Here is a 16809-nt window from a genome sequence, read left to right on the forward strand (position 1 = left end):
AGGGCCTGGGGAGAACGGTGCTTTATTTTCCTTTTCTGGCTTCTGGGTGCGAGTGGGGATGGCCTGTCAGGAACATCCAGCTGCTCGCTTTTTCTGACCCAGAAGAGAAGAGCACAGCAGCCCCGCACAGTGTGCCACCGTGACCTTGCCCTGATCTCCACTGTTGCCTGCAAATCTTGTGGTTGGAGGCCACGTATGTGACGTGATGGTAGAGCTCACATTTGACAGGCGTGTCTGATGCCTTCCTCACCGAGGCTTGTGTTCCCCTTGGCTCCCAGGTTCTGGAACGAATTTCCCCACCAGGGTTATCTTGCAATGTCCCGAGGGCTCCAGTGTGGGGGATAGTGACCCAGTCAGTCAGCGATGTGAGGGCAGATTGAAACATGGCAGATGGGGTCCTTGATGCCCTTAGGGGATGCCTAGAACATCCAGGGCTCAAACCCAGGCCTCTGCATGCCCTTCATGTACACACGAATGTCCTGGGGTCTCCAACTCAGGGTTCCTTTCCCAGCAGCACCCTGAGATGCCCAGCTGCCCTGTGTTTAAATGCAGGTTTTCCTGCAGGTACAGGTAAAGACAGCACTGGCCCTTTGGCATACCTCTGTCCTGACATCATTCAGCTGGAATGGGCAAGTAGTACCATGGGTTGGCAGCTGTATCTACTGGGAGCTTGGTGTGTTGGCTCCAGACTTCATTAAGTTCTTCATTTACTCAGTCCCCAGAACTATCCCAACAGGGACCTCGGCTTCAGGGCCTAGGACCAATGGGCTGAGGGTGCAGGGCCCAGCTCTGCCAAACCCACTTGGCTGATGGGACAGCGGAGAGGCAACCACGGCACAGGATGATTTCTTGGGTGTCTCCCATGTTCTTCCCTCCACCCAGTGGAATCTCATAGAGGTGGGCACAGCAGGTGCTTCTCCTACCCCATCACTGGGGATTCTCCAGGTTGCCTGGTGCTATCTTGGGAAAGGGAAGAGGAGCCCCTCAGGTCTTCCCGACAACTTAGGTACAAGGCAGGCTGAGTCTGTGGCTCTCAAGACAGAGTTAGAGAGCTGGCTCGCTTAGAAGTCTCCTGGCAATCTACTCTATTCCACAACACTGTAGGAGCTTCCCATCACTCTTGCTGGCCTAGAGAGTCCCAGGTCTCTCGTACAAGATGTGCTCAAGGGAACTGTGGCCTCACCACAGGGCTAGGATGAGAAGTCCTGCCTTCAGTCTTTTAATCCCAGAGAAGCAGAAACATGGAGGGGTATCAAGAGAGATCCATGAGGGGACCTACAGCCCAGGACCTGGACGTGATTTGGCTCCCTCACAACCTTGAGACTCCCAGTGCTCTTGCCCTCCTGGGGTTGCTGGTCCTAGGAAGTACTCACTATAGAGCCCTTGTGACCCTGAGGTGGATGCAGGGCTCCCATGGGGCTTCAGTCTTGCTGTGAGGGCCTGCACTAGTTCTCTTGTGAGTGGGGCCCGTCCACATAGCACAGTGCTCTGCTTCTTACCAATTCACCCCAATCTAAACCAAACAGAACCTGATACCTGTAAGTCAGAGAGCAGCCCAGTCTGGAGGGTTGAGGGGAGCACACCATGGGGTAGGGAGGGGATATGGCCAGCAGGGGCACAGTGGGAGTTTCCTAGGTCTGATGAATCCCCCGGGCTCTGGTTGCTGAAGAGGGATGAATTCTTGTGGCCCCACAAGAAAACTGAGATCAACATTGGATCATTCTCTGAGACACAGATGGGTGTGTGCTGTCTGTAGGCCAGGGGGGGTGACTGTCACCTGCTCTACAGAAATTTAAACAGGGGCTCAGACTGTAACTCTGCCCTGTGCCAGCCCTCAGCTAGCTCCAACCAGGCCCATGGCTGGACTAGAACCAGTGCCAGCTTCTCGGTCCGGAGAAGCAGCATTTCTCTCCTAGGTGTTTCATGGCAGGTTTGGAAGATGGGGGTAACTGACAAGTAGCATAGCCCTACAGAGACCAGGGAGCTGGGCCAAGCAGGCCTGTCCACTGCTGTGTCCCTAAATCATACCAGCCAGCCAGGGGGGCAGGAAGAGGCCCACAGTGCCCAGCAGGCAGACAATGATGAACATCCAGAGGAAGATTCGGTCAATGACCATGGCCACGTACTTCCAGTCTTCCTTCACCTGCAAACACAGACATGGGTCACTCTAGCTCTCAGAGTCCATTGGCAGACAGAGAAACTTCTGGAACCTGGAACTAGGAGTCACAGTTTCTGCATATCCCATCAATCAGATACACATCTGCACACACCCCTGTGGGCAGTGATAAGTGCGGAAGGAGACTGTAACTGTCCAGCTACGGCCAGAGAATCTGCTGGGGCAGAGCAGCTGCTGCAGGATAGAGCAGAGGGAGACACCATAAAGGGTGGGCTGGACATCTACGGAGCCCACATCTAAGACTGTATATGTGAGGGGTCTTTGAATTTGGACTCACTGGAGCTTTCTGGTAGTTCACACTGCCACAAGAGACTTGGGGTTCATGTTGTACCCCAGCTGGTCTTACCTGCTGAGCAGGCTGCCTAACCTCAAAAGGAGGCTGATTGGGCATGCTTTGGGCAACACACAGGGCCCATGACTTCAGGGTGAAGCTTGTCTTAAGTTTGCTAAAGCTGAGTAGCAACATGGAGGTTGAGTCTACCTTCCCATAATGCAAATGTCAAAAGTGGGGGCTGGAGAGATGGATCAGTGGTTAAAGAGTACTGGCTGTTCTTCAAGAGGTCCTGGGTTCAATTCCCATCATCCATATGGTGACTCACAACCATCCATAATGCCAGTTTCAGGGAATCTGACAGCCTCTTCTGGTGGCCCCAGGTATGCATGCAGTGCACAGACATACATGTAATCAAAACACCCATACACATAACATAAAATTAAACTAACTTTTAAAAAAATGGATCCTAGAGAGATGTCAGCCATGTGTCCTAGACCAGAAGGTAAGGGCAAAGAAAGTGCTGGGTAATGGATTGATCACTAAGGCCATCCCACAGTGGCTAAGTGCCCAAAAGCAAGGGCTAAGTCCACACTTACCCCTGGCCTGGTCTTGACTATCCATACCCCTCCTCTATGGGCAGGTGTCCATGTGCAGCACAGCCAGCCTGAGCAGGCACTGGGTGGAAGCAATGATGCCAGATGTCCCATGAAGGGAGGAGGTCAGGGACAGAGGGTGAACAGTGGCAACAAACACACATAAAGCACAATGCATATGTCCCCCATCTGCGGCCACTCAGTCTTCACTGGACTATGCTATGACACATGGTGACCATAGGTACAAAGGACTACTGGCTCTGTCTACGGCTCCTCTGGATCCCACAACGTGAACTCTTTCTGCCAGGGGCTGATGCAAGGTAGCCAGGCACTTCAAGTTGTTTCCAGAAGCAAAAACTCAGGGGATTGATGCCTGGGTCTAACTAGGCCTGGGAATTAGCATTGCATTGAAGACAGTTCAGCATGCAGCTCTGGTCTTGTACTTCAGGCAGGGTGGCTGTTGCACCACTGTCCTGTGACTTCGTCACCAGGCTAGAAGGGTCTGTAATAACCCCGAGGCTTGATCAGAGCTGCACTGGGACAGTCTGTGCACATGTGAGCAGCAGGGAGTAAGCCATGGTAAGCAGACCTCAAGTCAACTGAGGAACACTTGGCCTGGCAAGCCTGGGCTGGGGGAAGAGTGCATGCGGCTGCCCCAGTTTCAAGGGACTCCACCCCGAGTTTTCAAAGCAATCACAGGTGTCCTGATGGTTTAAGCCAAAAGTAAGTAGCCATGTTCACTTAGAAAGCTTCAGAACAAATAGATCTTTGCTAAATAAAAAGGCCCTCAAGGGCTCCTCAGAGTAAATAGCTGCTTGGTGTCCCTCTGCCCCTTCCTGTGCCTGGGACCAAATCTCCAAAAATGAACACCACAGCCATGACCAAAGCCCTGCTGTCCTGTTCCTATTAAGTCAGCAAGCTTCCCAGGCCCAGAACCAGGTCAGGCAGCTGCAGCAGGCCAGTGGAGATGGGAGAGGTCACGAGCTCCAGCTACAGGACTGTGCTGGGATGGCACTGGTTTCAGGAGGATTTCAATTAAACTTGCCACATCCATCCTCCCTCAGTGGCCTCACTCCAGTTCATCCCTAGATCTCTTTCTCCATCCCAGAGCAGCAACAAGACATAGCCCCAGAACCAAAATTTCCCTGCAGACAGGTCTCTAAGGTCCAGAATGTTCCAGAGACTCCAGAATGGCTTCATAAGTCCCTGAGACTCGGTGGGGTGACTCTGGGGCAGAGACCCACTCCTGGGATGTAGGGCACCAGCCCTCTTTCTTTCCAGGGCTTAGCAGCTCTAGAAGACAAACCACAGACATCTGGAAGTAGACAACAGGCAAGCCCCAGGCTGGGTAGGAAGATGAGAAGAAAGCCAGCAAAACCAACGTCCAGGAGGGACAGTGGCAAATGCCAGCTCAGGGCAAGGTCAATGTAAAGGACAGATGCCACAGACATTTCAGCAGACACAGCAGAGACAAAGGTCGACTAGGACAGGACTTCCCCTGATGACCTCTTCACCCGACCTCTGACTGAGACTCTGATTCTCATAGGCAGAGTCAGATTTGGGAAGCAACTTTCCTAGCACCAGAAGTCCTGCATCTCAGCCCAGACCCCAGTCCTGGAGACCCTTATGTGTTTCAGACAGATAAATGTGAAAGGGAAGATGAACCCACAATGCCCTGGTGGCAAGGTCAGACAGAGCTGGCACCACTGCCCAGCCCAACTGCTCACCAGAGCTGCACTCTGTGAAAAGTGCAGGAGCACTTGGGTCAGGAGACCAACACCTATAGAGGGACATGATCATTCTTTTCAGGCCTCTGTAGAGTCAAAGCTTAGAGCATAAAGAACACACGGGGGTAGGCTGGCTGAGCACCAGCCATCTGTGTCTCCAGGTTCCCGAGGGTCATGAAGTGTGGTAGTATACGTCCTCATCCCACACCCCTCCAAAGGACGGATAGGGTGGGAGTAGGGTGCAGCTCCTGGCAGCCCCATTCTCTTCTCTACACCCCCTCTATGCCTAGGGTTCAAAGGACCACCTTTCACCAGGTAGAAGCTCAAGGGAGACCTGTTCTTGGGGTTACAGGCCAGCAACAGCAGCAGCAGTCCCATAGAATTTTGAGGACAGCCAATGTGGGACCTTGCCTGTCACTCAGGCATGGCTGGGCAAGAGTTCCAAGGAGCCAGCAACAGTCTGAAGACTTCAAAGGAAGACCTTGCAAGTGTTGGAATGACAGTGTTAGAAACAGCCTCTCAGCCCGATGCTTGCCAGGGCTGCTAAGTCCTGGAACCTGAATGAGGTGGCAGCACCTCAGTTTACTCCCCACCAACGACCAAGCTTAACCCCGGCTTGCCCTAGGGACCCGTAAAGGATGCTAGGCAGAGACTCTGCACCCTCAAGCTGTGCAGCTTTTGTCTGGGGCCTTGGTTTCTGGACCATGTATGGGAAACACCAGACATTTCATCTTATCTGGGCCAGGGACACCTCCCATGCATAGCCACTGGCAAGGACTTACCGAGAAATCTGTGTCTTCTGCCTTGAGGTGGTCTGCAATGTACTGGACACCCTCTACTGCCCGTGTCAGGGCTGGCGACAGGGGCAGGTGCTGAGTGGGTGCTTTGGTGCCTCGGGCCTTGAGCACAGTGACTGGAGACACAGGCGATGGTTCCTTGCACGTGCATTTGCATGGAGAGGCCTGGTCTGACAGCGGAAGCTGAGATGGACAGGCCTTCAGGGAGGCTGGGGAGCCAGTTGGCTGGCTGTCAGCCAGGGAGACAGCTCCATCCCGGGAAACACAGTACTGGATACTCCGAGACCGGCAGCGGATGCCACCCTCTGCTACTTCTTGGGAGCTGGACACATGCTGGACACTCAGGGACCTGGCTTTGACAAGCATTGGGACCCTAGTGCTGTTGGGTGGGTGACAGGGGCCAGGTGATGGACAAGGACTGGTCTTCTCAACCTCTGATGTCTTCAAATCAGGGGCCTTGTGGGGAGGTGACTTGCATGTAGGCTGGGCCTCGACTGGTGTGTCCAGAGGGTTGTGGAAAGACGGGGAGGGTGACAGGCCTTGGTTTCGGATGTCACTCAAGATGCCAGGCTCGCCCTCAGGCTCTGGCCAGAAACGAGGAGCATTGGCCATCTTGTGCATGGACTCAATAAGTCTCCGGCAGTTGTCTTTGACCACAGATGGGCGCTTCATGAAGAGGAGGCGAGGCACGATATCCAGGAAGACTCTGCGCACCCAGGCAGGCATGGTATGTGTGCGTGGTGAGCGGTGGTGGACATTGAGCACAAAGACCGTGATGACAATGGAGAGAGTGACAAAGATCATTGTGAAGAGCAGATACTCGCCGATGAGTGGGATAACCAGAGAGGTGGATGGGATGATCTCGGTGATGAGCAGAAGGAAGACCGTGAGTGAGAGCAGCACCGAGATGCACAGTGTGACCTTCTCACCACACTCAGAGGGCAAGTAGAAGACCAGCACGGTGAGACAGGAGATGAGCAGGCACGGGATGATGAGGTTGATGGTGTAGAACAGTGGCAGCCGGCGGATGATGAAGGCGTAGGTGATGTCAGGGTAGATCTCAGCACAGCATTCATACTTCCTGGTGTTGTAGGTGCCCACAGCATCTACAATGACCCACTCTCCACTTTCCCAGAAGTCCAGCTGGTCCACACGGCTATGCATGCTCACTAAGTCGATCTTGGCCTTGTCATAGGTCCAGGACCCAAACTTCATAGTACAGTTCTGCTGGTCGAAGGGGAAGAAGGTGACATCAATGCTGCAGGAGCTCTTATAGATGGCTGGGGGTGTCCACTGTACCCGCCCATCATAGAACAGGTGGGCTTTGGTCAGGTGGGTGACTGCAAAGTCCCCATCTGCACTGTCAGAGAGAGAGAGAGAGAGCAGTGAGGTCTGCCCACCCCTACACCACACCCATGAACATTCTTGCAGGGAAAGGCTCACAGCCTGACCAACAACCCCCACCAGCCACAAGCAGAGTGCAGGATTATGGGTAGTGGTCATGTGCTCTGGGCCATCACTCACCTGTGTGCTCCAGCTTATCACGCTTGAGTCAAGGTGGCACGTGGTCCAGAGAACACCGAGTGAATGGTGCCCGCACCAGTGAGCCGAGTTAGTGCTACAGCTCTTATCCATTACTATTAAGAGGGACACAGGGTGGGCCCAGACTCCGGCTTCTCTCCTAAGCTCCTACTGCCCCGTGAATTTGCATTTGTACCTCCTCCATGCCGAGGGGCCTGGGTCACCTCTGTGTCTTTGTAGATTGAGACACTATGGGAGTTTCTCTTTGGCTTCCACTGGTTACCACCTGAGCATCTCATGCACTGAGGGAAGGTGCAGGTGCCTGTCTTCTTCAGTTCAGGAGCTAACAGCTGGGTCCTGCAGTGTGCTATTGATATCCCAGAGGTCCCTGCAGGACCATACCAAGCCCATTGTGTATGGAGTATGTGTCCACAAGGACAGGGCAAGTGGGTCCCCAGGCCTGATCCAGACTGGGTGCCTGCTAGGCCCAGGAGCACAGGGGTGGGACAAGCAGGATTTCTTCATCATCCATGAAAAAGGAGGTCTTACACCAAGCAGCTTCTCATAGGTCACTGGTGAAAGGATAATCTTGCTGGAGGCTAGTGGACCTCTCTACCCATCTCATCCATATGCAGGATCCTGGATATGAAAATGACAGTGCAGAGCTGCCCAAGGTACCTCCCAGGACAAATACCCCTCTGAATTCCCCCTGGACTGGGCGCTCACTCAGAATGGATCAGTTCTGACCTTCTGCCACTGGAGACTGGGAAGATGTCTTCTTTTCTACTTGCCCCAAGAATTTGGAGGCTACCTCTCTATAGGCCATGGCACACAGGCTGGACGAGGACTCCAGCGACCTCCCTCATTCAGGCTCCAGTGTCTGACTGTTGGCATCCTGACTCTTTCTCTCTACCTTGAGGGCTGTTTGCCAGGTTGGGCAGTGGAACATGGGCCTGCTGTCCTTCAAGCCCCTCCTCTAGATCAGAGTTCCAGCCTTGACCTCTGGGCTTCACAAACAGTGATGCCATGCCTTGTTTTACCCATTATTGGAATTTGATGACACTGGGAAGCAGACTCCATGAAGCCTTTCTCACCCTGCTTACTTCCACAACCCTCCCCAGAACTGCTCATATTTCCTATTTGCCCCGTGAAACCCGAGTGGCCGTGTGCCACTCTTTAGGCCTTGGACCAGACCATTCACTCTGGCCCCAGATTAGCATTCACAGACTGTCAGACCCAGCAGCAACGCACCAACACTTTCGGGCAAACCCTGCCAGCTTCAGCTCAGAAACACCGATGGGAAACCTCGATTTATAGTTAATGAGCTCTCTGAAGCCTGATTAAACCCCTCACTAATGGCACCAGCAGGCATCACTTTGGTCTCATCACTCATAAAACAGTGTAGCCCTGAGTCACAGGCTCCAGAACCTTCTGTTTTCCCAAGTGCCCAGACCCCTCTGACCCTTCCTTCTCCCACCTCCATTCACAGGCTCAGCTCATTGGTTCTTAGACAGAGAAATCTAGGTCCCCAGAATTTCATCAGCCAACTGGCCCTGCTCCCCTGATCAGCTTCTCAGGTCCTGACCAGGGCCCCTGGTGGCCACCTGGGACCCTTAGTGGCCCTTCCTATGATAACCAATCACCTGTAGCACCATTCACAAGGTCCAGAAGACCTGAGCCTCCCATGATGGTGCCAACCCTGGACCCTCCTGCATGTTAACTCATCCTGGGTCAATGCCATTGGTTTTTCTCCTGCACAGATGTGCTGCATGTGGAAAAGGCTAGAAAAGCTGCTTGCTACATGCACCCCAATAAGGTTCCTGGTTGCACAATGCACAGTGCACAGCCTGGCTTCTACAGAAGCTGAGGTTCCCTCCGGGTACACGGGGGTGGATCTTGCGGCACATTTCGGGCTGTGTGGAATCAGGCTTGGGTTTGTTCCCTCCTCTCAGTCCCATCTCTCCAAAAATCAAAGCCTCAACACTCCAGGCACAAATTAAAATTCCCCCACAGCAAGTGAGTGGATCCTCTGCTTTGCAAACACTCTGCAGGGCAGGCAGGAGAAGCTGCAACCAGCTGGCAGACAGGGGCCCTCAGGGCTCACTTGAATTAGTGGCTCCCATCTGCAGCCTAGGCTACTGGGTCTAGGTTTCCCACCCTTCAGACAAACTGGGGACTCAGCAGTCCTAGCTCAGGCTGTTTTGGCTCCATCTGCCTCCAGCTGTACTGCTCACCACTCTTGCTCTCCCCAGTCTGACCCGGGCCCCCATGAGATTTTCAGAGCACCTAGACCTATGTGGATGGATCCCTGTGAGGCTGCTGCTGTGCTTGTGTTTGCAGACAGGTCTCAAGTGCACTCTCTGAGGAAGGAGGTCTCTGAGGGTGGCAGTGCAGCTCATCTCCCTCAAATTCTGGTTCTGCTTCCATATGATACTCCCATAAAGCCCCAGTTGACAGCAGAGTCCACAGGGCTCAGCACTCTGAGTAGTAGTTCCGGATGCTTTGCTCTTCTCATAGTGCCAAGAGTAAGGTAGTCAGAATGCCCAACGGATAATGCTGTCCCAGGGACCACTGGCAGCCCAGCCATGCACCGGGACAGCAGGTTCCTCAAATAAGCTGTCGGCATTTCACTGCCAAGGCTGCTGATGCAGGGTGAAGATGATGGGTCCTCAGTCTCCAGTTCTGCACCTTATAGCCCCCAGGAAACCAGAGGAAGTACAAGCATTTGGGTCCTACAGCCATCCAATGTAAGTTAGTTTTGGACTCAATGAGCTGGCCAGTAGCTGGGGGAGGGTAGGTCCCAGATTTTATCTCTTCCTAAGAGGCTCCACCAAATAAGACTGCAATTCAGAGGCAAGGGAGACCATCTGTTTGACCTGTACCTGGTTGAGCTTCTGGGTTTCCAGGAGAGGGAGCCCCAAGTCAACAAAAGAGTAGGGACTCCCCCTGTCCAGCAGTGGGACCAACCATCTGGCTAGCAGCTGCTGATTGCTGCTAGAAATGGCCTTCCTCTCTGCCAGCACAGAGTCCTTTCAACCTTCACCAGCTCCAAGTCCTGTTTGGATAGATCTCAAGTGCTTATCCCAGCCCCACAGAAAAGCCCATTTTGCATGTATCCTAGCAGGCAGAAGAGAGACAAAGGTGACCTGGGAGGGGTGGGGACTTCTGAGTGCCTGTCCTCAGGAACTTGGTCCTGGGCTGTTAATTGGCTCCCCCCCTACTCCTCTGCCTACCCAATACCACCCAGGGAATGCATGTCCTTCCTTGCCATGGGTCCAGTGGGCTCCCCAGAGTAGATTCAGTACTTGACCCTACGGTTCAAGGGTGGAACAAGCAGAGTGTAGGCCCCAGAAAGGCCCAGTAGCTAGAAGTCTTCCAGGGCTCAAGGTTCAACTGGATAGCTACAGAAGACAGACAGCCTTTCTGAGGGAAGAGCAGGAGTCATGGACCTTGACGTTCCCTGCCATATGCTTACTCTTAGCCCAACCTTAACACAGCCCACCCATAACACATTTTGGGAAAACACCCGCAGTTCTTTCTAAAAGCCAAAGGATGTGGCTAGTACCCCTCTTAATGAAAGAGGAAAGAGAATCCCAATCATTCTTAATCAAATAGGAGCATTTGTAGGTCACACGTTACCCCAGGGCCTGGAGGGGTCTGTGGACAGATGGCTGGGACTAGGGGATAGAAGGGCTTCTGTTTGCTTTGTCTGCAAGCACTGTGGGAGCTGCTACCCACCCAGACCCTGAGGGAGGAGAGCATCACCCCGAGTAGACTCAGCTCAGAAAGCAGCTGCTCCTAGCTCAGGTCTCTTTGTAAGGGTCTCCAGAAAAAACAAGTGTGAGGATGCCCATCTCCTCCTTCTTGTCACCTCTGACTGCATTCGTCTCCATGCAGACCTTGGCTTCCAGAGCTGAGACAGGGTGTGAACTGAGTTTGAGAGCTGGGATTGCCCACTGGCTCAATGCCCAGTGCAGGGCACAGCGTGAAGGTGGGACCAAGAAGAGCAGAGACAAGGCTTTGGGAAGCAGCCACTTCTCCTGCACCCCTCTGCCTACTCCCAAAGTCCCCTGCATCATTTGTCTTCCAGACTGTGATTTGTGCATGGCAGGGGTTAAGGAAACCTGCCTGGGTGGGACCTGCAGTCACTGCCAGGAGAGGGTGTCTAACCCATTCTCTGCCCTCAGGAGACCAGAAGAAGTAGAAGACCTCCAGACCTCAGGGTGGGTACCTCCAGGTGCTGGTGGACTTCCACTCCATTTGCCTAGCTCCTCTTTGCTCCCAGCAGCTTCCTTGCTGGGCTGGAGCCTAACCTCATCCAACCTCACCACGTGCCAGGGCCCACAGGGCTTACTTGTTATAAAGGACGATATCAGGCCTCCAGATGAGCTCAGAGGGGATGCGGATGGAGGTAACATTCTCGTAGTCACCAGGGTCCCAGCGTAGCTTGTAGTCATGCCACTCCTGAGTGGGAGTGGAGAGCCATGTGTGAGGGAGTTATGGGGCAGAGGGCAGAGGCGGGGAAGCCCTCCCCACTCACCTGCTTCACCCACACATTTGTCGTCATCATCTGGTTCTTCTCATCCTAGGGCACAAGCAAGAAAGGAGCTTGAGGTCCCCCTCAGTAACAGATATGTTCCTGCCTAGATCTACTTATCCATAGCTAGCCATAGGCATGGACAAGTCAGGGCCGAACTTCAGGAGCGAAGGAGTGTCTCAGCCCTGAAGGCAACCTAGCCTGGGATGGCAGCCTAAGGGCAGGTAGGGTTAGGAGGCAAAGACCCTGGAACCTTTCCAGAAAGACATGGGGGATAAGCTCAGGTCCAAATGGACCCCAGGCTCCTTGTAGGCTGAGTGTCCTTCCCAGAAATCTGTCAGCCATGTCCACCCACGTTGCTCCTTCTGCAGATGAGATCCATATGCTGCTGCTATTCCTATGGCCATCAAAGCCACTGGTTAGGGAGATCTTGACAAAATTATCCCCCAGGGCCAAGGTGGATGTCATGGAGAGATTCTGATGGTTTCACCTCAAGGTTACCATGTAACAACAGTCAGGCTGAGAAGATCTAGGCCATAGACTACTCTGTGAGGTCTCTTACAGCTACTGCCCCAATCTACCTGTCCTCCTTATGCCTTTATTTCCCCTCTGTGCCATAGGAATGGGCCCGTCTGTTGCATCCTTGGTGAGGAACAGCAGGTTGGAGACCCATGTTCTGAACAGTCAGTTCCTAAAACAGACAGAACCCTTCTGGAGAACAAGCAAGCCCTGGTGCAGGCACAGGGGTCTATGGGGACAGCATGGCAGCCATAGCCATACTTTCTAGCCACTCAGCACTCAGGAGGGGCCTGAGACCTCAGGCCCACAGTCTGTGGAAGAGCATGGCCTTATCAGAGGCCACCTGATACTGAGCAGTTTGTGTCCCAATCTGGACCAACATTTCCATCATCAGCCTAAGCATGACAAACAGGTTCCTCCAGGGACCTAACCAAGGAGATCCCAGGACATCCAGCAAGAAAGTGTCTTGCCCAGAACAGGGCATGTGTATACGACTCCTACCCCACAAAAATCATTATAGACTATCAAGTGTGAGAAGACTGCACCCCCTGAATGCCACGCCCCAGGCCTGGGTCCTCTCCAGTGCAGTCACCTAGGAAGGTGGCCTGAGTGAGCCCCCTCCCTGGAAGGACTTTGAAGAGAAGGTGGGATGCAGAGCACAGTCTGCTGCTTCCTCATGTTGCCTGCATGAGCTAATCTGCAGTAACCTCATCCCTGCATGACCTGGACCTATACCCAAGGAAGCTGGAGGTGGAAGACTGCTTGCTTCATCCCATAGGGCCTCCAGAGTCATCAGAACAAACTTGGCTGTGGCTGGGCTGGGTCTTCTCACCTTCCAGCCCCATGTGGCCATCACCCTCCAGGGGCCCTTGGATCCCATAGATGTCACAGAGCTCTGGAGCACATTTCACTAGGACTCAGCATTGGGTTAGGAAATTACTGGGGATCCAGTAGTCTTCTCTGCAGCTTGCACTGGGGTATGAACTCAAGCAAGGCACGCAGTCTCCCTTACTGGATGTAGACCCCAGAGAGGGCATCTGTGGTAGATATAGTAGCTCACCAAGGGACACAGGCAGGCCAAGCACTTGGATGGGACACCTGGATTCCAGGCCTTAGTGTAAGAAGGAAGAGTAGGCCAGACACAAGGCAGACCTTTCTACAATGTGGCCATGAACTTCCAACATGTACAGTGCCAGCCTGGAGCCAGCACTTCCCTGTGTGGCAAAGAGTTAGGTGCCTGGTAGAGTGTGGGGTGAACCTTTGGGACACACTCCAACCAGGCCCAGGAGCTATCTGTATGCATGTGTATACATGTTCACATGTGGCCTTAGCTAGATCTAGGGCAGAGGTCAGGCCTGGCCAGGCCCCTTATAGAAATTTTGGTGCTGGGTGTGCTCTGAGCCTCAGTGTCTCCGGAGGCAGAGAGATTGAGACTGAGCTCGACAGGCTTAGGCTGGCCTGGTGGTAGCAGACCCAGAGCCTTGAGCTGCCGCCAGCAGTTGCCTTTGCCAGCCACCACCTTGTAATGGTGTTTGCAAACCTCAGCAAGGTTGAGGGGCCTGTACGTCTTGCACTGTCCTTGATGTCCCTCAGCCCCAGGGACACTGCAGGAACCATTCGGGGGTCAAACGCTAGGCCCTCCTGAGAATGAAAGTCTGAGTAGCCAGCTCTGAGTAGGGCCAACTGGCAAGGTTCTCAGTGTCCAATCCCAGCAAGCCAGATCCCTGGGATGTAGTTGCTTTTAGCTCACATCAGGCAAGCACATGGAAAGGCTGGGAATCACACAGCATGTTTGGTTCCAGCCTCGAGCCAACACTTCCCCTGGTAGCAGAGTGTGGGGTGGGTCTTTAGGATACTGGAGCTGGGGTATGAACTCAAGCAAGGCACACAGTCTCCTTTCTGTCCTCCTTTCTGTCCCTCCTAGAAGGCTCTGCAGGGACAGCTCTCTCTCCTCGGATCCAGGCTCTGTCCCTGAACCCAGCAAAACCCAGTATGGAGACCCCAAGCTTACTAAATCAGGTGGTCTTTGGCTGCCCACTAGTAATGTTACGCCTTCCCAACATCATTCCTCCAGCCAGGACAGAACCCATGCTGAGGCCCAGCATGAAGGGCAGAACCTTGAGTGTTACTGAAACTCAGGTGTACACCAACCCCTGGCTGAGTTCCCCAAAGCCTGGTCCTACCCCATAAGGAGCAGCTGAGCCTGGCCAAGAAAGGTTGGGTGCTAACAGCATTTCACATAAGGCCAATCTCCTATAGTATACTTCTCAGGGCCAAGACCTTGTCTCTGGTGCTTCCTCCAGGACTGCTTGGGCCCCAGACCATGCAGCAGGGCGTAGCTACTGCCTAGCTCACACATGTCCTCCCAGAAGACTTCCTGGACTCTTACTAGGAAAATGAACACATCCAGGTAAGCAGGTTCTGACTGCGATTCACCCAAGCCCTATTTTCCACACTGGTTGGTACTCCGTGTCCTCTGGGATCCACCTGAGATCAATGTGCCCCCAGTGAACCACAGTGCCCACACAAGGGTGGCACAACCAAAGTTCCCACAGCCTAGCTGCTGAAGAGCAGGGCATTGGCCCTCCTATACCCACAGAAGCCTTTTGTGTTCTTTACTCTAAAAGGTGCCCCGCTTACTTTAGGAAACATCGCCACTAGCTTTCCTATGGAACAGGTCCAGAGCCACAGAGCCCACCTCCCTCCCCCAGTGCTGAGGACCTGCTGAAGCTCATGATGACATTTTCCTGTCAACCTTGGTTGGACCCAGCCACATGGAGTCTCAGGGTGACCCTATCATCCTATACACCACCAGGCCATCCCCACACCTACCACATCAATGAGCTGAGCAATGGACAGGCCGAAGCGGACAAGGACCACATCTGAGATGTTGGCTACTGGCCGAGACCACTTGTTGTAACCAGAGAAGAGTCTCTTCAGGAGCCGCTCCTCTGCATGGGCCCGGGTCTCTATGTGACCACTAGCTGTGGGGAAGGCAGGAGGCTTAGGGACAGGAAACACAAAGGCTGCCCCTCCAGCCCCATGCCATCACAGTCCTGCTTTCCTTCAGGTTCCTCTTACACATCACCTTCCACCTCAGGGCCCCTGGGCATGCTGCCTTGATTTCCCCGACTCCCCTCAAGGAAGCCTTTCCAGTGCCGCTGGAATGGGTCAGGCCCTCCTGTACTTCACCAGGAAAACAGGGCAATGGACAGTGAACACTGAACTGCATACAGCTTCCCTGCAGACAATCACTTTGGATGGAAGTGCCCTATCTCCAGTGACTGACCGGCAGAGACAAAGGACATGAAGTGACAGCAGCATGGGGAGGGGGCAGAAGTGCGTGTGGGCAGCGAGAGTGGTGGGGATGAATGAAAGAGGACTGAGCACTGCTCCTCGTGAATGCAGGGAGCTTGAGCCACTGCCCACAGGAGTGGCCCTGCTGCCTGGGCTTCTAGTGTCCACCCTGACGATGAATGCAGACCCTCAGGGCCACTAGCGCCTGGTGTTCAGGGCAGATACAAGATGCCCTGGAGAAGCTCCACACTGCTGCCTGAAGAGGGTGGTCCCTCATTCCACCAGCCAGCAGCCCATCCGTGTCCTCTCCATCGGCCCCCCACGTGGCTAGGGGGCCTCCCTGCCTCCATTTGCTGAGTTGCTGCATCAAAGAGGGGGTTGGGAAGAGGGAGGGGAGCCTCTGCTGTCTGCTGGATTCTGCTTACCTGAGAGCTACAGGAACTCCTCAGGAGGGGGCTCCTAGAGTACCCCCCACAGCCTCATTCTTCCAGATACCTTGGACTAGTAAGGCCCAGCCCCACTGCTCAGCAGGGAGGCTAGGGATTAAATAACTGCCGGAAGCCCCTGAATGAGTTAGGGTGAAAGGTGTCCCCTAAGAGAATAAGAGGCGGAGGAAGCCGGGGGTGGGGTGGGGTGGGGGCAGAAAGGTAAGGTGGGAGCTCCAGGGGCAGAAGCATATCCTTGAAGCCAGGAGCAGACATGGGGGCGGTCTGCTGCGAAATTTGGCAGGATGGAACCTCCCTCCCAGGTGGACTCCACCTCTATCTTAGTTGGAGGTTCTGGTTTCAGCTCGGAAATGCAGCCAGACCCCCCCCCTACGCCCACCCCCCCCCCCCCCCCGCACCTCCCCTCAAACCCTTTCTCCCGGCACTTGGCAGCTGATTCCTTCCTTACTGGCTCAGCTAGCACCGCAGGACGTCGGAGCTATAGTGGGTGGAGGAGTCTGACTATCCCGTTGCGCGCACCCGAGGCTTGGCACCGCAGTCCGGGGCCTCCTCTCCCCTGGCCCCGGAGTCCCAGGTGCCAGGACCAGGGAGAAAAAAAGCCCATTCTGCGTTTCTAAACTTACCAGGCAAGAGGCCGACCCCTAAGAGCAGCAGCAGCAGTGGTAATAGCAGCGGCAGCGGCGGCGCCCGGGGGGCCCCGAGCTCCATGGCGCACCGAGTGGGCTCTAGATGCGGGCGGCTCCCGGCTGTGCCGCGCCTCCGCTCCGAGACCCGCGCGCGCCCAACTTCATGCCCCGCGCCGCGGCCGCAGGTCCCCAAGCCGGGCTCCGCAGCTCGTCCCGCGGGGCGCGGCGGCGGGGCGGGAGCTAGAGGTTGTGGGCTCCGCGGCGCGGCCCCGCCCGGACCTGCTGCCTCCAGCCGC

At 54.5% G+C, this 16809-nt stretch overlaps 1 protein-coding gene across 3 annotated transcripts; it reads right to left on the reverse strand.

Moving 5' to 3' along the window:
- Positions 1 to 2: 2 nt before the first annotated feature.
- Chrna4 (cholinergic receptor nicotinic alpha 4 subunit) lies at positions 3 to 16798 on the reverse strand. Of its 3 annotated transcripts, none has more exons than XM_052723935.1 (6): positions 16511 to 16798; positions 14977 to 15128; positions 11629 to 11673; positions 11443 to 11552; positions 5553 to 6927; positions 3 to 2143 (listed from the first exon to the last, which is right to left on the reverse strand). In XM_052723935.1, the coding sequence occupies exons 1-6, from the start codon at positions 16593 to 16595 to the stop codon at positions 2018 to 2020; spliced, it is 1893 nt and encodes a 630-aa protein (XP_052579895.1). In that variant the 5' UTR covers positions 16596 to 16798; the 3' UTR covers positions 3 to 2017. The 3 variants fall into 3 exon arrangements, with proteins under 3 accessions (XP_052579895.1, XP_052579896.1, XP_052579897.1); XM_052723936.1 differs by lacking the exon at positions 16511 to 16798 and adding an exon at positions 15867 to 16014; XM_052723937.1 differs by lacking the exons at positions 14977 to 15128; positions 16511 to 16798 and adding an exon at positions 12207 to 12316.
- Between the last annotated feature and the right edge of the window lie 11 nt (positions 16799 to 16809).

Source organism: Peromyscus californicus, unplaced genomic scaffold, assembly GCF_007827085.1.
Source record: "Peromyscus californicus insignis strain IS unplaced genomic scaffold, ASM782708v3 Scaffold_7__1_contigs__length_154581171, whole genome shotgun sequence".
Classification (NCBI taxonomy): domain Eukaryota; kingdom Metazoa; phylum Chordata; class Mammalia; order Rodentia; family Cricetidae; genus Peromyscus; species Peromyscus californicus.